This window comes from Fusarium falciforme, chromosome 4 (genome assembly GCF_026873545.1).
Source record: "Fusarium falciforme chromosome 4, complete sequence".
Taxonomy (NCBI): domain Eukaryota; kingdom Fungi; phylum Ascomycota; class Sordariomycetes; order Hypocreales; family Nectriaceae; genus Fusarium; species Fusarium falciforme.
The window spans coordinates 3,884,219-3,899,510 of NC_070547.1; the positions used below are offsets into that span (position 1 = coordinate 3,884,219).

Here is a 15,292-nt window from a genome sequence, read left to right on the forward strand (position 1 = left end):
ATAAAGAGACCAGTGTACAGGAAGCAAATAATATGAAAAAATAAGCTGTGTAGTGTTTGATATCCTCTAAGCCAGACAGACACATCTCTCCTCCATAGCCAAACGACTGCAACACCCCAACTCCTGAACATGGTTTCAATCAATCACCCAACTCTTTGCACTGGCTTCCGGTTTTTCCTTTACAAGATGACGTATCCCTTAACATTTCGCAACTCCGATCCTTGCTCAAAAGCTCTGCCGTTGGCTGGGCGGAGCAACTTCCTGCATGCTGTCAATGTCCCGCATGGTGTCGTTGAACACCGACGTGACGAATCCGATGACCCTGCTGCGGTTCCACTCGTGCCTTGTGCGCCAAATCTCGTCCATGAGCTCACGGTTGATCTGTTCCAGCTGCTCGATGGTGCAGCCGCTCGTCATGTTTGTCACGTTATGCAAGAATGTTTCCACCTCGTCGGCCGTGAGCGGCTGAGAAGCAGAACCGGATGAGCCCGAGTTGCGGATGGAATGATGATCATCTGAGTTCTGGTCGTTCAGGATGTGCGCCATTCCGCCCACGCTGTGAGCCTTAAAGCCAGACGTGCGCTGCGAAGGCGGACTGCCTGACAGGTTAGACCCTGGCAAGGCATTGCCTGTTGCTGCCGCCTGCTGGGCTTGAGAGTGCATCCAGGACTCGTTCTGGCCCGGCACCAAAAGAGTGTCTGGGATATCGAGTTCAGTAGTGTCATCCTCGCCACCACCTCTGTTCTCAGCATGAGTGCCATTAGTCATCTGGGTGCTAAAGTTGGATGACCGATGATCAGAGGGGTCTGATGTCTTAGTTGTCGAGGCCTCATTGATCACCGCTGAAGGCGAAACTCCGGGTGGTAGGGATGTCACGGCTGACTTTTGCGAGATCTGCGTCACTCCCGTGTGTGCCAGACTAAGGTGTTCGTGGGATTTGGGCGGAGGTCCCATCTGAGAAACAGCCTGTGTGTCATCGTCGACTCCACTCATCTGAACATCATCGCCAGAAGGATGAGCTGTGCCATTGCTGAGGGGATGCGAGTCCTGGCCTGAGAGACCGTGGCCGTTTGACAGCGGACTTCTCACTTGGAATCTGGCCATTGTCCGTGATCCAGGCACTGTCTCTCCCAGGGTAACTGGACCCTGCGAGTCGCTGTCGTTGCCACCCCCAAGATCAGATTGAACACGGTCCACGAGCGATTGCATTGCCTTTCTCTTCCGTTCCTTCTCGGCGGCGTCCTTGGCTCGCTGGACTTGACGTCGGTAAAGCCCTTCCCAGTCAATCTGCGAAGTTTGATTCTCGATACTAGCGACATCAACCTCGACATTGCTGAGAAGTTCGTTGGCCTTGAGGGTTCGTTCTTTATCTCCAATATTCTTGGCGTCCTTTGCGAGTGCCTTAATGTCGAAAAGGAAATCCTTCGGCCGAGTATAAAACCCGTTCGAGAGACGTTCCTCAATGGTTGTTGTTTCGAGATTGTAGTAACATTTGCCAGTCGCAGTGTCTCTCAGAACGTCATTGCCATGCTTGTCCTTGACAATCTCAAAGGGTCGCGTCTGGACGCCTTCAACGTCAGGCCGCACGTAGTTGGGATCCGACTCAAGAAACAGGTACTCGATCTGTGCTGGGGGGATAACAGGCTGCCTGAACTTCTTGTACTTCCTGTTGATCTGGTCCATGATGGGCTGCAGCTGAATCTTCAGGGCGTTAAGAAGTTGGTGATCCTTCTTCTGCGCCGCCTTCATCTCAGCCTTGGTAGGAGGAGGAGGCTGAACCGGGGGAGCAACAGGGAGTTCCTCAAGCACTCTCTTTTTACGATTCGCAGGATCAGGGAACTCGGCTGGCTTCTTCTTGACATAATTGACGGTCAAGCTGAAGTACTCCATTCGAGCCATCTATCCAAGGTTAGAATACATCATCGCAACAGCCAGTTACTTCACTTACCGCATCGGGCTTTGAGATCTTCATCTGGTTCTTCTTGGAGAATCCGAAAAAGTCTCGGAAGAGTTCGGCGGGGAGGTCGTCCTTATCGCCCTCTGCCGTAGCAAGAAGAAGAACCGGGTCAGTGGGAGGAATAGATCGTAGCATGGTCTTGAATGTTGTGAGAGCAATGGTGCCCTGCAGCGCGAGATACCAGGCCTCAATGTTGGGGATGTAGATGACGCTGGGCTTGTGTCGTCTAACTTCCGTAAAGAGTCCGACAATGACTTGCTCCATGGCCTGTTAAACGTTAGAATCACATATATACTCTGCGTGTCAATATATCACTTACCCTTCCATCACCCAATATGCTAGGGAGGTCAAAGTTCTGCACATGAACGCCCTCGAAGTAGTGCAAGATGGCGGAGGAGAGGTAAGTCTGGCCCATTCCATGCTGTCCGTGAATGATGAAGCGGGGACGGAATACTCGGGATCGCTCAAACTCCTGGTGCATCGCCTCTCGACCAAAACCATGATCGTCATCTTCGAACTGCTCATACATGGCCTCCTCCAGTGCTGTCATCTTCTTCTTACGGGGCAGCAGCCCGTCAAGGGCGCGTTTAGCCTCCGCCAATTGCTTGCGCAACAACGGATCTATCGACTTAGGCAGAGGTCGAGCGCCCGAGGTTGCTGATCGCTCAGATGAGGGAATCAGTTTCTTGATAGACAGCATAAAGTCTGTTGCGTGGACGCTGATCTTCTCAGGATTGACCACCAGCTTCTCTTTGGAAGAGTAGATCTGGGGATATGTCCGTTGAATGGAGTTGAGAGCAGCTTCTGTGCAAAGGGCTCGCAAATCAGCACCACCGTAGCCCTTGGTGTTCTCAGCGAGTGAGTCCTTGAATTGCTCCGACAGGCCCCAGTCCGCAGTGTGGATGTTGAGAATCGACTTTCGTCCTTCAATGTCCGGCAGGGGGAAGTAGAATTCTCGATCGAAACGGCCTGGTCGACGGAGTGCAGGATCAATGTTGTCGGGGCGGTTGGTTGCACCAATGACAATGACTTGGCCACGGCCGTCCATGCCATCCATCAGAGCCAGGAGTGTCGAGACAATGGAAGCATGAATCTGTTCCTGCTTGCTGGATCGGACAGGCGCCAGACCATCGATTTCATCAAAGAAGATGATACTAGGTTGGGTTCTCCTTGCCTCCTCGAAAAGCAACCGAAGCTGCTTCTCGGCTTCACCAACCCACTTGCTCAGGGCATCGGCACCCTTGCGCATGTAGAACGAGATCTTTCGGCCACCAGAGCCCACCGAGTTGGCCAAGGCTCGGGCGAGCAGTGTTTTACCAGTACCTGGTGGACCGTGAAACAGTACACCTCTTGGTGGAGTGACGTGGAATCTGGTGAACAGTTCAGGATAGAGCAGGGGAAGTTGAACCATCTCCTTCAGTTGGTCGATATGACCTTGCAGACCACCGACCTTGCTGAAGTCGACATTCATATCAACTCCGAGAGGGTCAGCATCAGCAAGTGCTTTGCGGTCCTTGATCTTGCCAACATTAGGAGTTGCTCCGACCCCATCGATGTTGAGACCTGGTGCGCCAGGAAGCAGGCCACCAGCAGGGCCCGCAGACGCCGGAGTCATGCCAACGTTACCAGCAACGCTAGAACGATGCATCATCTCATCGTCACTGCTATCCGAGTCGACCCCGCCAGCTGCGCCTGTGCCCCAAGGCCCATTAAGAAGTGAACCGCCGCCGCCGCCGCCTCCGAAGGGACCAAATGTGGTGTTGAGGTTACGTTCCCAGCCTTGGCTAGCGCCACCACGACCTCGTCGTGCACGCGCGGGTGCGGGTGCGGCTTCAGCCTCTTCCTCCTCAATGTTAACCGAGGTCAGGGGAGGCATGTAGTAGTTGACTCGGGCTCTGGATCTTCGGGTGTTTTCCTGGTAGACGATAGGTGACTCCTTTCTTGGGCGCCGGCGCGAACGAGAATCCTGTCGCAACTCGCGTGCCTCCTCATTGAGTTCGTCAAGATCAAACTCGGGCTCTTCGTCGCCAGAATCACCACCTTGACGCGAACCTCTGGCAGGTCGTGCTCGTCGGCCTCGAGGGGCTGGACTGTCGACGTCATCGTCGTCGTGGGCCTTTTCCGAACCCGAGGCAGCCGCATCTTCCGAATCATCGCCAGGTTCGAAGTCGCTACTAGGCTCGTGAGACTTCTTGCTGGACTTTCGGGTCAGACGACGTGACTTTCTGGGTCCGGCATCAGATTCGACTTCATCTGGCTGTGCTGAAGCATTTGCGCGAGCACCTCGAGTTCTGCGAGTGATGGGTACGTCGTCCTCGTCGTCATCTTCCTCCACCGTTTGCACAGGGGCATCTTCTCCAGGGGCATCCTCTTCGACGACATCGGTTTGGACAACATCCTGCATTTCTTCATCCTTGTCCTCCTTCTTCTGAATCTCCTCAGGGTCTTGAGAGAGTTCATCAGGCTGGTCGACGTCATTGATTTCTCGAGAGCCGCTCTCTTGAGTAGCTTCCGGGATAGTCTCTGGGGCGTTCTTGGGTGTCTTCATGGCCCGTGAGGCTCTTGTATTCCGAGCAAATGTTTCGGGGCTTCGGCTCCGTGAGCTTCGCGAGGGAACGGCGTGCTTGCCAGAGTTGGAGAGTTCCAGGAACTCCTCTGCCTCTTCCGTGTGGGCTCTAGTTGTCCGGCGTGTGACAGTGGGCAGTTGACCCTTCTGCACTCTAAGCTTCACGACTCTGCTCCTGGTTGGTCTTGCAGGTTCCTCCTCGGGCTCCTTTTCTACTTCCTTTACATCTTCGGCCTTGGCATCGACATCAGCATCGACATCGTCCTTGGCGTCATCAGGCTTGTCAGTATCGTCGCCAGTCTCGGCTGCCTCCTCGCTGCTTTCTCTGTAGCTCTGATGCTTGACAGCAGCTTTCCGGGCACGTCGACCGGCGGCGTTTACGGGAGCATCCTCGTCTTCTTCATCTTCGTCATCGTCGTCGAGAAAGTCATCCTCCTGGCTATCGGAGAGTTCGTCGTCATCGTCATCGATGTCGGATCCCCGATAGCGATTCCCACGTCGGCGACTCGGTTTTCCACTCCTAGAACGACCACTCTTCTTTGAACTCTTTCGAGGCGGCCCGGCGATGGAGGGGTCGAAGTTCTCGTCGTCGGAGTCGGACTTGTTGGGATCAAAGTCCTCGAGGACTCTCTTGCGCTTGGGGACCATTGTAGGTGATGCTGGTATCGATTATGTGCTTGTGTGTGGTGGTTCAGGCGTCCAGCAATGACACGGACGATGGGTCTTGTCGAGCTTTGCTGGGTCTAAAGACAAGCAGGGAGGTCAGCAAAGGGATCATTCACCATGGCGGCAGTCATCGCTGATGATGAGAATGCATCGATTCGCATCGAATCATCGCGTTTGTATTGACCAGTTGTTTGCGCAAACTCACTGTTTACATGAGCGGAGAGTGCACGATATCAGGTTGAGCCGTGCATGGGGTGGTCGCAGTCGAGCTTGTGGCTTACAGCGCGCGCGTCAGGATCAGCGCAAAAGCATCAAAGGGGGCAATCGGTCGGGATGCGCTGGACAAGCATCCAGAGCAAAAGTGAATAGTCGTATATACGGCGCTAGTGGTGAATTTGGGGAAACGGGCGAGCACGAATAAGAAAAGAAAAAACAGGTGACTGCGTGGGATGAAGCAGTTTTGCGCGTCTTGGTTCGCGGGCGATAGGCGTCGAAGTCTGAGGTCTGGCGAGTTGCGGCCTCACGTGCATTTTGGCGCGAAAGAAAACAAGGTGGCCCGAGCGTTTTTCCAGGCAACTGGCCCGCTTCTGGTCTCTGATTGGCGCAAAAGGGTCGGAAGACACCATGGCGATTTGGAGAGCCCGAAGTTGACCTAATTTATCGAGGCTTTGACATGAATTGCGAAACAAACAGAATCAATCTTCAACATGACTTTTCGGACATGATTCTTGCTCTTTTTGTAAAATTTTGATAGGCGTTGGCCCATTTACTCATTATAGACATTTCGCGACCGCCCCGAGGCCCGTTTGCAGTCTCAATTCCTATTCTTAATATTCCTATATGTCGTCAATATCGAATTCAAACAAGACCCCAGCTCTCCCCAGATTTCCCCATGCCGGCGCCAACGCTCGATGCTTGCGGCTCAAGGTCAAGCTTCCCGTAGGGCTGATGTTGACGGCGAGTCGCAGGTGGCAGTCCCTGGTTCTTCCCGGAGCTTACCCGCTTTGATGCCTCGTGTCCTTAGAATTGAGGCAACACTTTTTGGTCATCAGTCAGCAGCCAACATGCAGTAGGGGTTCGCTTCCTCCAACAGGGCCTGTCCACGTCGAATTGCCCAAGTCGAGGAGGTTGGTCATGGATTCCCCAGATGGAGCCCGGTCAGGCAACAGCTATTTTTCGATCCTGCTTTTTCTGCAGGTTATCTCACTATCATGATATTTTCTCGTTTCGCGGTTACTCGGCAATGACTTGGCACCGGGCAAAAGACAACTTGTGCCCTGCTGCCGAAGTGACTCGAATCTCGGCCCAAGAAATCAGCAGGATACTGACCAAAATGGATAGTCGTAAGACACGTTTCTCGCATTCTATGAATATCCTGTTGGGTGTTGGTTGGAGCGACCTTGCTTCATTAGTGACCGACCGACAAAGCATCCTTTCAACCGTCTCGCGCCCATGCTGTCTCATCCATGTGACTACTCGGTACTATCACAAGCCTTGGCTTTTTGCCTTGGCTCCCATCATTGTTACGATAACCGAGCGAGGGACGCGCAATCGCGAGAAAAGGCGGGCTTGCTCAATGCCCAATGGGCAGCTTTTTGACTTTGGTTCGTCACACGCCAATTATAGAAAAGAGCCGAGTTTAATCATATTATCGTCAAATTCATGGACTCGTTACGAATATTGCTACAGTGAAAGGTATCGTACAAGGCCGTCATTCGTGGTACATTGCTCCATCTCGTCGTCCTCCGCTCCGTGCGCCGCCGGTCTAGGATGTCTCTACCCTGAAGACGCCGCGCTCGCCAACAGCAACAGCAAAAACTCCCGTCCCGTACCAGCCAGCGACGTCGAATAAATACAGTGAATGTGAAACAGCATGAATTCCAGGCTGACAAGTTGCGCGATTTGGACGTCATGGCAGAGCAGGGCTGCACTGCAATGCATGCAGCTGAGCCCTGGAAATGGGATTCCTGCGTCTCAGTCCTTCTTGAGCATGGACCGGGCGAGCTCTGTGAGGGATGGCCCGCCAAACAGGAGCTGGTTGGTGTGCCGACCACAAGTGGTGTAGACATTGACGGCCTGTGGTGCGGGCTTGAACCATGAGTGGGATGACTTGGGCGGGGATGAAGCAGGTGATTCGGGGAAAGAAGCCTCGCTCGAGTACGAGTTTGTGCGCTGCTGGTGGCTTGTGAGACTTGTGTGTTCTAGGCCAGTCTTGCTTTTAACCGACATACCTTGTCGTCCATGATGGGAACCGGCTCGGGGTTTCTTCCCCGTTGTTCCTCGGAAGAGGAGCTTGTGCGGGTGCGGCCAAAGGTCATGATGATTGTGTGAATGTTTTTGAATGTGTTGTAGAGATTGAGTGTTTGGTCGTCAATGAAAGAGAGTTGCGATATCTTTCAGAGTCGGGGTATCAATGGGTATCGTGGTCTATCAGCCTTCAAGGCAGCTCAGCTCAATGGGCACTCCTGGTGCGATCAATAGATATCAAGGAATGCCTGTTGTCGTAACAAAACAGTTTGATCAGGACAAGAGAATGATGGGTAGCAATCGAGGGAGACGAAGCTCCCTTAAATGCCCTCAGGGACGTGCGGCTGAAATGTGATGAGCTGGCCCCTCACGGCCCTAGACATCTCCAGACGCACCCCAAGAAATCGCCAACACCATCAATGTTGCACTAGGAGCCCTAGGAGCCCTACGCGGCGACGCACCTGGTCAGCCGGCAGGTCTTGGCCCGGACTCGGTATGACGCACTGCAGATCGGGGCTACTGACAGCACCTCCGCGGCACCGAATTGGGAAGACCATGCGACCCTCGTTTACCCACCTCCTTATGGAAGGTCTCTAGAAGCCACAGAAGCAATGGATCACCCCTCCAACCACTCACGAGGAATGCTGGGCGCTGCTTATCACAGTGATACAGAGGTAAATCAGCCAGCAAATCGCCAGGGAGATGTTTATCCTTGCCTTTCCCTAACCTCGGCAATAGAGCACCCTCGTCCTATCTCGCCCTTTCCCCCACAGTCTCATGGACTCCCCTCATCCTGCTGTACTCCCTTACTTCCCAAGTGAGGGTTTATCGTCTCCCCAGGCAGCAGAATTCCAATGATAGAAACAAGGGAGACAGTGGGGCAGATCGGCACTGTCGGCTCCGAAGGATGACCGGCGCTGCAGTCAGCCGACGCCGAGCTTACGGGCTCCGCCAATCCCCACAACGGGGACCCCGACGCGGCCCGATCATATCCACTCCGTGCGAACGCCCAGTGGCCGTCGGTGCCGCTTCCCCCAGACACTCACTCAAAACGTCACTGCCAAGTGAAAAGCAATGGTAGAGGAGCAGTCACGCGGCCACCGCTTCCCCGTAATCCTCCGCCTTCTGGAAGCCAGCTAGAAGGACACCCATGCATCTGATCGACCTGTGATTCGTAACCGTGGTCTTGGTGCTTGTCACTGAGCACCCGGGAACCGAATGACGCGGTCGAATTAAGGTAATGGATGCCACACCAAACGAAGGAGTTCCCCCAGCCACGGTTAGGCGGCGAACTACAGCAAGGCGAAGCTTCTCACATCTCCTGTCCGTTGCAACGTCAGGACGCCCGACGAGGTCACGAGAAGAAATCACAAGGGGTAGAACGAGCCCAATTGTTGGCCCAATTCGATCCATGCTTAGAGTTGAGTATTGCAATATTTCGTAGCCTCAATCGTACTCAATGCTTGATGCTCAATGCTCAATGCTCAATGTCCAAGAAGTGACGTTGGTCTTGGCGTCTTGGCTCATCTTGCCGATTTCCCGTGCGCATCACACGCCAAGTCCACAGAGGACATTCAGACCCTTGTGACATGGAAAGAAGGTTATACTACGTAGTAACTGCTACCATTGCTTTGAACAATGTCCAGCGATTGTGTGCTCCAATGGTCTTGAGGAATGGCTAGGTCTGGTCTGGCCCGCACCCAAACCCCCATTGTCCGTTGCTCCATATTCTCATTATCCTCTCCACGTGGGTCTCCATTGCTGTAACTTCTATGAGATTCACGTTGAATAGAAATAGACTTGGTATCTCAAGGGCGTGCTCCCATTTTTGCGAATTGGTGCTGTACAGCCGAGCCTAGTTGACAGTATGTTCATGTAAAAGGACCCCGAAAACCACAAGAACGCTGAGTAATTGTCATGGAGTGATGTTGACGTGGGTCGCTAACAACTTTCAAGAAGTCGCTATCCAGCCATTAGGGAGGCTAAACTCTGCAATATGATGACGTTGACCCTCCATCAGGCTCATCGTTTCTCCTGAATAACGATTTGGCAACGGACTTCAACGTCGCCTGGCCGAGTGCCCACCATGATGCGAAGCTACTATTTTTGGTCAATACCCATGGATGGTATTATCCGAAGCCCAAGCTTCATGCGTATCCTAGATCTAAAGGACGGGCCGAAGAAGATCAACTTCGGGTTGGGTGACACGACCAGTGTCAGAAACGTCGGCCGGGTTGGCTTGCATGAATGTCATCGGCCATATTCCCCGGAGGATATAGTACAAATAAGTCCATGAGTCAGACCTTACATCCGATTTATCTTAGGCCTGGGATGCCTTCAGAATGAAAGTTTTCTAGGCCCAGTGGTGTCTAGGGAAGCGAAGCAACATATACCCGTTCAACCAGAATAGCAACTGCATCTGAAGCGCGAGATGATTATTCTGAGGTAGACTGTCATTTGGTACTTGATTTGTAGCGCCCTCATTACCCATACTCCTCGTCCCATTCATGAAATCAAGGCGACTTAACGACTCTTCGCCACGAGACCCGCGTCTATAATGGGCCGCATAGGACGTGGAGGCAACCTTGATCAGGGACAATTTAGAAGCCAGGTTTCCAACTGAAAGTAAGTAATACCAGCGCAGCGATTGGAGTTCGAGGATGCCGTTCACATTGGCCGAGACGAACCGTTTTGATGATGCTTGCACTCCCGAGCGGAAACTTACACCATGACAAGATGGGATGGGGGGTCACAGTGCAAATAAAGAACTCTAAATCTAGAGCGAACATCAGTCTATCTAATTTCACAGGCTCTGATACTACAGAATCGTGATGCTACCTCCTAGTCGCGATCATCATTATCAAACCGCCATTGTCATTGATCAAAGCTATCACATTCCAGGAACTAAAAGAGAGCCGTAAGAGCCCCTCAACCAGTCCATATACATTGGTAGCAATCGACTTATCTGAATCAGCCATGCTCCAGCTTTCCAAGCGTATGCTATCCGTCGTTTCGGACGGAGTACCGTCCATACTAACTCGAATAGAACCACAGGTGAGGAGTGGGAAATGGCCGGGGAAAGACTTGCTCGAGAAGACCTCAATCTTTTTGAATTGGCGCTTTAAGTCTCGTGTACGGCATTTGTTATACATAAGGTAAGAGCATGTAGGTGCTCGGCTATGTGAGAGTTGTAGCTCAACATTGGAACACTGACCTGGATTTCCATCTGTGCATAGATACTCTAGTGAACATTGCCAGCATAGGAGTATTCGATGATAAAGTCTAGTCCTTGTATCTCAGTTTGTCGATACCTCTGTGCGGTGCGAGAGTTGCTGGGACGGATGTACAGCTACTTGGACAACAAGCCAAGACCGTCCACCCCCTTCAATCTCAAAATTCCGCATTGCTTTACAAAAAAGAATTTGGATCATTTGCACTGATTCCTTTGAAATCATGAGTGATTCTCTCCTCTTGATCTGTCTCATCTTGCGTTGTGGTCAACTATCTCTCTCTAGGGTCACGTAGGCCTATCATCTTTCCCGTAGATACACCACTTCTACGCAGCCAGGGGTTTCCCCTGTGATTCTTTTAAGTTCTTTGCATGGGAGCTATTCGGAATGGTTGACTTTCTTTAGGTCCAAATGCGACTGTTAGTATTCCTGCTTGTGTTTGGAGCTGCTGGTTGGAGCCTCACAGGGCTGCCAGTCACTATGATTACTGGCATACACCCAACTGTGTGTGTAAGTCAAGGAACCAGCATGACTCGATCCCCATGGCAATTTCCATGCTTCACGACTAAGGTATCGTGCTTGTCAAGAATCCAAGTCTTCAGCATACTACAGTCCAGTTCATGAAAAACGTATCGTCAGGTTTCCGGGTTTCGGCCATCACCACAAGATGAGGTGACTGTCCCTCTCTACCATGACTTCCCATGGTGTTTCCAGAGATGGGTCCTCTACCGCTGGAGCTTTATAGCATCCATACATATCTTCAACTAGTAGCGCTTAGGATAATAGTACCAAGGTGGAATGGAAGATCGGGGCATAGGGCAGCAGAGAGGTTCGAAAAGACCAGCTTGGACCAGCCAGTATCATATAACGCTCGCAAGAATATATCATCAGTCAGCAGTCAGACACCCCTGAACTCTCCGACTCAATCGTGCCTCGCACCGAATAACCATCCGTGTCCGTCTTTGGAGCGGGATACGACTTCCTATTAACAGCCGCATAGCGTCTCGAGAATTGATCCAGCATACTCCCGATCCACCTCTGCTCCTCGGCAGAAGCAAACTCATACGCTATACGTATCGAGAACCCGACCCGATACGGCCCCATGGTGCCTTGTCCCACAGACTCGACCGACCGCAATATCTTCTCGACGAGATCTCGCTGTGATGCCTCCGAATTGGGAACCGGCATCCCGCACTGCGCCAGAGTCTCCTGCAGGATGAGCATGCTCGCCCAGTACCCCATATGCATCGCCCCGGCCGATTGATGCTCGTACACCAGGACCGTCTCATACATCGAAGACGCCGGATCGATAGGCGCTGCCTCGATGGGCTGCGGTATGGGGAGCGCGGCAAACTCGTCGTACCACTGGGAGAAACTCGCGTGATTCGCGGCGGCGAGGTGGGCCAGAGAGGAGAGCTGGGAGGGCTCGACCGAGATGCCAGCCTTGTTGGCCTCGCGGACGAGATAGCCCCATTTCAAGACGGGCGAGACTTGAACGAGGTTGGTGAAGAAGGCATCAGCGACACGGATCGTCTCGTCTGGGATCTCGGCCGGGTGGATAAGGTGCCTCCCACGGTCGAACATGACCTGGTGCCATGCCGGGCGCAAGAGGAAGAACTGGTCCTTGCCAGGATAGAACATGTCACTCATTATCTAGCAAGGGGCCGTGTTAGTCTTGATCCGCTAGAGTAGCAATGGGAGAGCCGCCGCCAAGGGCGGGAGCTCAGTGAGGTCCACCCATATTGGACGACCAGGATCGAGACTTGGAGTTCATGGGTATATGTGAGATGCTATATCGCGCCATCTCAATGCAGAGTAACCTTGCCGGTGATGGAATGGGTGAGATCATGGGCCGCATTGAGGTTGTTCGGCTATGGTCGTAGCAGTCTCATATAGGCGCTGATGTCGCTTGACATGGAGATAATGCGAGTTCCAGCCCTCCGCCTTGTTCTTGGAGTTGGGGAGAAATGAGGAAACGTACAAGAACCCCACGAAACGAGAGTAGCATGGCCGCGTCCCAACCTTCGGCATGAGCCGTTGGCCCTCGTTGCTCCATTAATATGCCAATGCCCTTGGCGTGCTGGAGCCAGGTATCCGGAGCAGTAGTTCCCGCGAAGAGCTAGGGTTATCAGTTTCGAGTTAAAGAGGCGAGTGGACAGCAGGAGGAACTACCTCGAAGAAGCATAGCAGTATCGCAGCGCACAGGGTTTCGGGTGCGCTCCATTCTGAGGGATGTCGTAGAGCCGCCTGCAGCTCATTGAGTGTGAGGACATATATCGACCGGCTCTGAGCAATCAGTTCAGAGTCCGAGGTTTGCTTTCCAGCTAGATGTAGAGCAAAGGAACAGACAGCGCCGTCAAGTAGGGCTCGCTTGCCCAGGCGGTCAACCGCCACCCACGACAGGATGCTGTATATGTCTGTGGCAGCAGATATCATATAAGACGACGCTATCATGTTGTAGAGGACCTGGGCCCTGGGAAGCTGCAGCGACCGAGCCAAGGTCAGGGGAGCACGAACCAGAGGCCCCGGTCTGCAAGACAGGGTCGTGTTAGAGTCGGCTGCACAAGAGGCAGGCTTGACGACATTGTCTGCTCGCTTGCCTCGTTGACGAATCTGGTGTTTTCCCACGACGAACTTGCGGCTGCGATCGTAGCCTGGACACTGAACGCCATACTTGATACAATTGCCACATGCCGGCCTTGCCTCGTCACACTTGACCTTTCTCGCCCGGCAGAGCTGGCAACCCGTGCTGCGCGGGACACCGACCATGGTCTCTGGGTGCTTCCTCACCGCCGGTTCTCATCTGTGCCACGCTCGGACAAATGAACCCCCACCGACGGGTTGACTTCCCGAAGCGGGCGGCGCGATATGAGAAGGATGGGATGGGTGCGGAGCGGGGGAGCGGCGCGGCGCGGGGGAGTGATGTGCACCGCCGGATCGGCCTCTTTTGAGGATCCTCGCAGGGTGCTCTCTGCCGAGACACTCAATGACAGTATCCGGATATTGTGAGCACGGATAATGTAGGTAAATACCTATGTTGTCGCTCTTCACGTGCAGCCGCTGAGATGCGACTGGGTGGTTCTGAGACGTTGATTTATCCGATCCGCCCCTCTCGTCTCCGACGCCCCGTGTCGTCACCTCTATCCAGGCAAGATCAGCTCTGCAAGACGCGCGATTCGTAAATCTGACAGGTGCAAAATAACAGAGCAGTCAGTCGTCTCGAGTAAATTGATAGATGTCTGTCTGGGGAAACTGGAATGACCGCCTGGACGGGCCGGGGTTCGTAGATAGTTTGACAGGGAGAGGATGGAAAGGAGCCGAGACCAAAGTTACATCCGAATGTGTAGATCCCCTTTTGAAGCTGCGGCCTTCGCGGAGGATGGGTAAATATTTGGCAGAAGGCGGAGCTTCAGGGCAACCTGTCGTAATCCTGGCGAATAGTCCACTGTTCTCTGCTGTTTGGTTGGGTTGCCCTCATGTCAGACCCTGAGCAGTCCACGTGGGCTTCATTTCATCGAGCAAGAGATTGAGATGAGGTTGACAACCTGAACCTCTCCAGATGAGCCAGCAACAGGTGATGGTGACAGTGACTGGTATAGTGACCCCCGGCACCTTCGGGAATTGCTCTGCCAGACGCTAGGACGTGGTTCCTCTCGCAACCCGGCCCCGTGTTATCTCCAGCTCATCTCAAGCTGAGGTGAAATGAAATTACATGAAATGCCCAGGCCCCTGTGCCTGTAGTCTGGACCTAGGGGCAATCAACACCAGAGCCAATCTTGATACAGTCGAGGACTGTCTCCAGAATCATGGCTGGCTGGACGGTACTGATACGGATGACTTGTCTTGCCCGTCGCCGAAATAGTTGGCCCAACTGCCAGGACCGTGTGTTCTTGTCTCTCCCCAGAGGCCCGGGCGGATCACGAGTGAGCCTGTGCGGCGGGAATGGATGCATGTATCAGCATCGTGATCGATGATTGCCATGGGAACATGGCGCCCCATTAGGTAGGTTTCTTGTGACATGGACAAGAGGTCGAGACTATCTGGCAATTAAGCGCCTCTAAGTGAGCAAAAAAGCTAATAAGTCGTTGGGATAGCCTCGCCGTGCATATCCCTCTCATCCAACATGATGGGAAAGTCTGTCTTCATAGAAGTCTACCCTACACGTCGGAAACCCTCCCAGAGGGATGGTTGACACTCTCTAGCCGTGGCCCCTTCCCGGAGGAAGGGCCCCGAAGGGTCGTCGATCAACGGCAACGGCGGGAGTTTAAATGGGCGATTCGAGAGCACCACCAAGCTAAACCCCAAGTGATGGACAGGAAGGGTACAGTTGCACCAGAGGTTGGCGCGGCTCAAAAACCCCAGTAAGTGGGAGCCGAACAAAGCGCCGACTGGCACCATGATGCCACCATGAACCCTTCGATGGCGGCTTACCCTTGATTGACCGTACCTGCTTAAGCGGTAAAGGTCTCGGGGTGAAGGATGACCGGCGTTGAAGCCATCACCAGCCTGGTCTGGTCCAGGTCAGGCTCTCCAGCCCGTGTGGCTAGCTGCAAGACACTGCATCTTGTTGATGCAACCAGCATGGGCTGCGGAGCCATCAACAACGCCAGTAGCAGTAGGCTACAC

General features: G+C 53.3%; 3 protein-coding genes across 3 annotated transcripts; all 3 read right to left on the bottom strand.

Annotated features, from left to right (window-relative positions):
* Window positions 1–225: 225 nt before the first annotated feature.
* On the bottom strand, window positions 226–5,171 carry NCS54_00590900 (AAA domain-containing protein; the record flags this gene model as incomplete). Its single annotated transcript, XM_053151390.1, has 3 exons — window positions 226–1,899; window positions 1,949–2,224; window positions 2,277–5,171. 3 exons carry the CDS (start codon window positions 5,169–5,171, stop codon window positions 226–228), a joined length of 4,845 nt encoding a protein of 1,614 aa, XP_053007365.1.
* Window positions 5,172–7,163: 1,992 nt separating this feature from the next.
* Window positions 7,164–7,507, bottom strand: NCS54_00591000 (Hypothetical protein; the record flags this gene model as incomplete). The annotated part of the gene is made up of 2 exons (XM_053151391.1): window positions 7,164–7,364; window positions 7,421–7,507. The coding sequence occupies 2 exons, from the start codon at window positions 7,505–7,507 to the stop codon at window positions 7,164–7,166; spliced, it is 288 nt and encodes a 95-aa protein (XP_053007366.1).
* A 4,050-nt stretch (window positions 7,508–11,557) lies between these two features.
* NCS54_00591100 (Zn(2)-C6 fungal-type domain-containing protein) lies at window positions 11,558–13,435 on the bottom strand (the record flags this gene model as incomplete). The annotated part of the gene is made up of 3 exons (XM_053151392.1): window positions 11,558–12,319; window positions 12,648–12,785; window positions 12,839–13,435. 3 exons carry the CDS (start codon window positions 13,433–13,435, stop codon window positions 11,558–11,560), a joined length of 1,497 nt encoding a protein of 498 aa, XP_053007367.1.
* Between the last annotated feature and the right edge of the window lie 1,857 nt (window positions 13,436–15,292).